Source organism: Acanthisitta chloris, unplaced genomic scaffold (genome assembly GCF_000695815.1).
Source record: "Acanthisitta chloris isolate BGI_N310 unplaced genomic scaffold, ASM69581v1 scaffold13834, whole genome shotgun sequence".
Taxonomy (NCBI): domain Eukaryota; kingdom Metazoa; phylum Chordata; class Aves; order Passeriformes; family Acanthisittidae; genus Acanthisitta; species Acanthisitta chloris.
Window position 1 is genome coordinate 1,700 of NW_008668855.1, and position 4,299 is coordinate 5,998.

Consider the following 4,299-nt stretch of genomic DNA (forward strand, 5'->3'; position numbering starts at 1 on the left):
CACTTTCCTTTTCATTTTTCTTACTGTATTTTTTTAACCTATAAAATTACCCAAAAAGACAAAGAAGAGAATTCCTTAAGAAAGTAGCTTTGAAGAACATTCTTGCTTTATTACCAGGTATTACCAGAAGCATCCTAAATCTCTCAGCTTTTTAAAAAAAGGAACAAAACGAAGCGTATAAATAGCCAGTTCTAATATCATGATAAAAGATTGTGCCTCTTTTCATGCAGGGATGTGTAAATCCCAAATAACTCTTTGAGCTATGTTGGCATAAACCCACCCCAGGGGATTCATGTCCTTAGCTAAGAGAAAAAAGAAGTCTTGTAGTAACTTGAGGTTAAATTGTGACTCTATTAAAACCAGCAGCAAAACTTAAACCACTTGGGCAACAGCCTCATCTGTTGTATTTATTCATTTCATGCTGTTCAGAGAAAGGCCATCCTCAGACTTAGTCCTCACATTTGCATTTCCCAGTGGAAAATCTAAAATCCCTCAGGTGCCTTTCTCAGTCCTTTAGTCCTTGGTGAGCAGAGTCTCGTGGCTTGTTTTGCTTTTCCTTCTCACGTGGATGCTCTCAGAGTCCATTTTCCTTCTCCAACCATCCTCTCATTCCCTCAGGGAGCCAGTGGATGAAGTGCTCCAAATCCCCCCCTCGCTGCTGACATGTGGTGGGTGCCAGCAGAACATCGGGGACCGTTATTTCCTGAAGGCCATCGACCAGTACTGGCACGAGGACTGTCTGAGCTGTGACCTGTGTGGCTGCAGGCTCGGGGAGGTGGGGAGACGCCTCTATTACAAACTGGGCAGGAAGCTCTGCAGGAGGGACTATCTCAGGTACACAACCCACTCCTTACACCCTCTCTGTCCCCCTCCTTCCCATTGTTGCAGCTTTGCTTGTTTGTTTAATGAGTATAGCCAGGAAAAAAGAATGCATTTTAGTTACTCTTAGAGCCTGGCAGCATTCACAGGTGTGATGGCATAGCAGTGTTTGCAAGTTCAGGTTTACGATATAAGCTTATATCATACTAACAGAATTGTAGAATGGTTTGAGTTGGAAGAAACCTTAAAGTTTATCCAGTTCCACCCCCTGCCATGGGCAAGGACACCTTCCACTAGACCAGGTTGCTCCAAGCCCCATCCAACCTGGCCTGGAACACTTCCAGGGATGGAGCAGCCACAGCTTCTTTGGGCAACCTGAACCAGTGCCTCAGCACCTTACAGGGAAATATTTCTTCCCAATATCTCATCTAACCCTGCCCTCTGTCAGTGGGAGCTCATTCCCCCTTCTCCTGTCCCTCCAGGCCCTGGTCCAGAGTTTCTCCAGCTCTCCTGGAGCCCCTTTAGACACTGAAAGGAGCTCTAAGCTCTCTCTGGACTCTTCTCCAGGCTGAACAGTCCCATCTCACTCAGCCTTGTCTTCATATTTTTGGGGTTCATGTGCAGATGCTTCCTGCTATTGCTGGGGTTTTTCACTAAGTTATAGATAAATCTAAAGGTTATCTGTGCTGGTTAGGTAAACAGCTTAGAGTTGTTTATAGTTAAATCTTTAAAACCTTGTTGGGGGAAAAAAGCATATTTTTAAGTGGAAATGAAAGCATTGCTACATGCTGTGGTAAACAAGAATTATTTGATAACATGAAGAATACAGTAAGAACTCCTTGGACTTTGGGGCCGTTGGCATCCAATAGTCTGCACAGACATAACCTGCTAGCTCCAGGTGCACCATGCAGGGTCAGTGTGGCACTCTGGCAAGTAGAAATTGGGAAAAGGGGCTGAATTTCAGCAAGCTGCACCCAAGCTGTCATTGAACCCATTCACCTGACTGGCTTTAAGATGTTCTGTGCTTCTCCAAGCATTGCCTTGGAGTTGAAAGGTGTATAAACCCAGGTAAGATGGTGAAAGATCATTTAGTTCTCTCATTAAGAACACGGTATCCATGGTAACGGAATTAAATCCATTCTCCTTATGTGGCAATATCAGTGATATAAGAGATGCCACAAAAATGGCTAAGAAAGATCTTTAAATTCTTGATTACATTTAAAATGTATTGATCTTTGCTGTGCTGGTTGTGTTCCATTTCTTCCAATGGATCCCTAACATGTCAGGAAGGTCTGTGGAACAGAATAATGGCATTTGGTATTTTTTAAGCTGTTTTACTGAAGGCTAATTTACCTGCCAATAAGAACTAACCCAAAATCTCAGTGGACTTCCTAATTACAATGTCCCTGTGCTTTACTGATGGGAATTTTGCTAAGCAGAAACTAAGGACCGAGTTCTGCTAATGGGACCACTTGTAGGTCTAGGAGTGATCCAGTGTTAATTACACTTCCCAAATACTTTTCATCTTAAAATGGAAGCAACAGGAAGTATGGAAAAGCAATTAATGTATTTTTCTTGGAGTGAAAGTCAACGTTTTTATTTAATTAATAATGCAACAGATAATATCTTCCCTCTTTAATGAAAAATTTGGCAACTTTTGTGTAACCTCAGTGTTACTTTCGTTGGACAGAGGTAAACACTGACATCTCCTGGCAGACGAAAGAAATGATGTTCTTTCCTCAAAGTTCCCTCTTGGTAGACATCCTTTTTCGAGTTCAGAAGATGATATAAATCAGGCACAGCACATGCAAGACAAGTGTAGGAGGTGGAAAAACTCTTTGCAGAATTAGGCTGGAAGTTTAGAAGTCAAACTCAATAGGTGTATACACTGATCATGTTACACCTAGCATTTCTCCTCTCTTTTAAGAAAACAAATCAATATATTCATGCTTATTTATTAATGCTTTGACTTGCAAACTCTATAGGAGGCTCCTTAGGAGCCTCATTAAAGGCTCCTCTTAGTAGACTGTATCATCAGGACCTCAGCAGGGTTTCTCCATGTGTTTATCAACTAAAGGTAATTTCTGTTGGTTACAGAAGTGGAAGTGTTAGTACAGCAGAACTTCATGCAATGCACTGAGGAAACTTTGCTGCTCCTGAAGCTGCTCAGAAATTAAGGATAAGGTCATTGATCACAGAAGTCAATTATATTGATAGATATGCGTAGATTTAGTTTGGATATTAGGAATAAATTTTTCCCTGTGAGGGTGGCGAGGCATTGGCACAGGTTCCTAGGGAAGCTGTGGCTGCTCCATCCCTGGAAATGTTCCAGGCCAGGTTGGATGGGGTTTGGAGCAACCTGGGCTAGTGGAAGGTGTCCCTCCCTGCCCATGGCAGAACTGGATAGGCTTTAAGATTCCTTTCCAACTCAAACCACTCCATGATTCTATGGCACTGATAGCAGGTGAGGACCTTGGACTTTCTACTTTTGGTGTTGCAAACTTTCCAGTTCTGCTCAGCAGCTTGACCTCTGTCTGAGTCAGCACTGCTGTGACTGATGGCTCAAGGCACCGGTATTGTGTTCTTGATTTGATTTGGTTTTTCCCACCTCCCCAGCAAATGAACTCTGCTTACTTCTCTGCTGTTGTTGTTTCAGGCTCTTTGGCCAAGACGGGCTCTGTGCCTCCTGTGACAAGCGAATCCGGGCGTACGAGATGACCATGCGAGTGAAGGACAAAGTGTATCACCTTGAATGTTTCAAATGTGCTGCCTGCCAGAAACATTTCTGTGTTGGGGACAGATATCTCCTCATCAACTCGGACATAGTATGTGAACAGGACATCTATGAGTGGACTAAGATAAATGGAATGATCTAGCAAGGACGTGCCTCGCAGTCTGTAACAGACATCTCACGGGTTACACCGGTGCCTAGCTGCAGTGAGGAGATCATCACTTGAGCTATGGGCTTTAAAATGGGGGGAAAACACCCTGAAGTCAACTCTTGGCAGGCAGTGCCATGTAGAATGTAAACTACACATAGGTGAAGAAGGGAGAGCAAAGCAATAGTAGATAGACTGACTTCTGTTAACAATATGGACAGTAACTGACATCAGCCACGTAGGTGAGAGTCGGGGACAAACACAACACGACAACCAATTCTCCTAACTGGAAGAGGGTAGGGACTTCTGTAAAGAGATGTTATGACATTGTCACCTGCAGACTAGGATTGTGCAATTGAATTTTCTTTTGGTCTTGTTTTAATTATTGCATTTAGACAATAGCTCCCACAGTAGGCATGAGGAGGAACACTGGAAGGAAGAGCCATCCCTTATGTGGTCATTCCATATGGCCTTACACTTTGGGTGGGAGAGAAAGCAGGAAGAGGGTGGGGGTTCTTTTTTGCATGGATTTTTTATTTTTCTTTGAGAATGAACAGTGCATCCTCTAGTCCCAAACTCTTCTTTTAAGAAATCCTGCTGA

General features: G+C 43.2%; 1 protein-coding gene across 1 annotated transcript; it reads left to right on the plus strand.

The window, feature by feature from the left end:
- Positions 1–568: 568 nt before the first annotated feature.
- LMO2 (LIM domain only 2 (rhombotin-like 1)) lies at positions 569–4,017 on the plus strand. The gene is made up of 2 exons (XM_009073109.1): positions 569–834; positions 3,476–4,017. The coding sequence occupies exons 1-2, from the start codon at positions 569–571 to the stop codon at positions 3,693–3,695; spliced, it is 486 nt and encodes a 161-aa protein (XP_009071357.1). The 3' UTR covers positions 3,696–4,017.
- Positions 4,018–4,299: the final 282 nt, after the last annotated feature.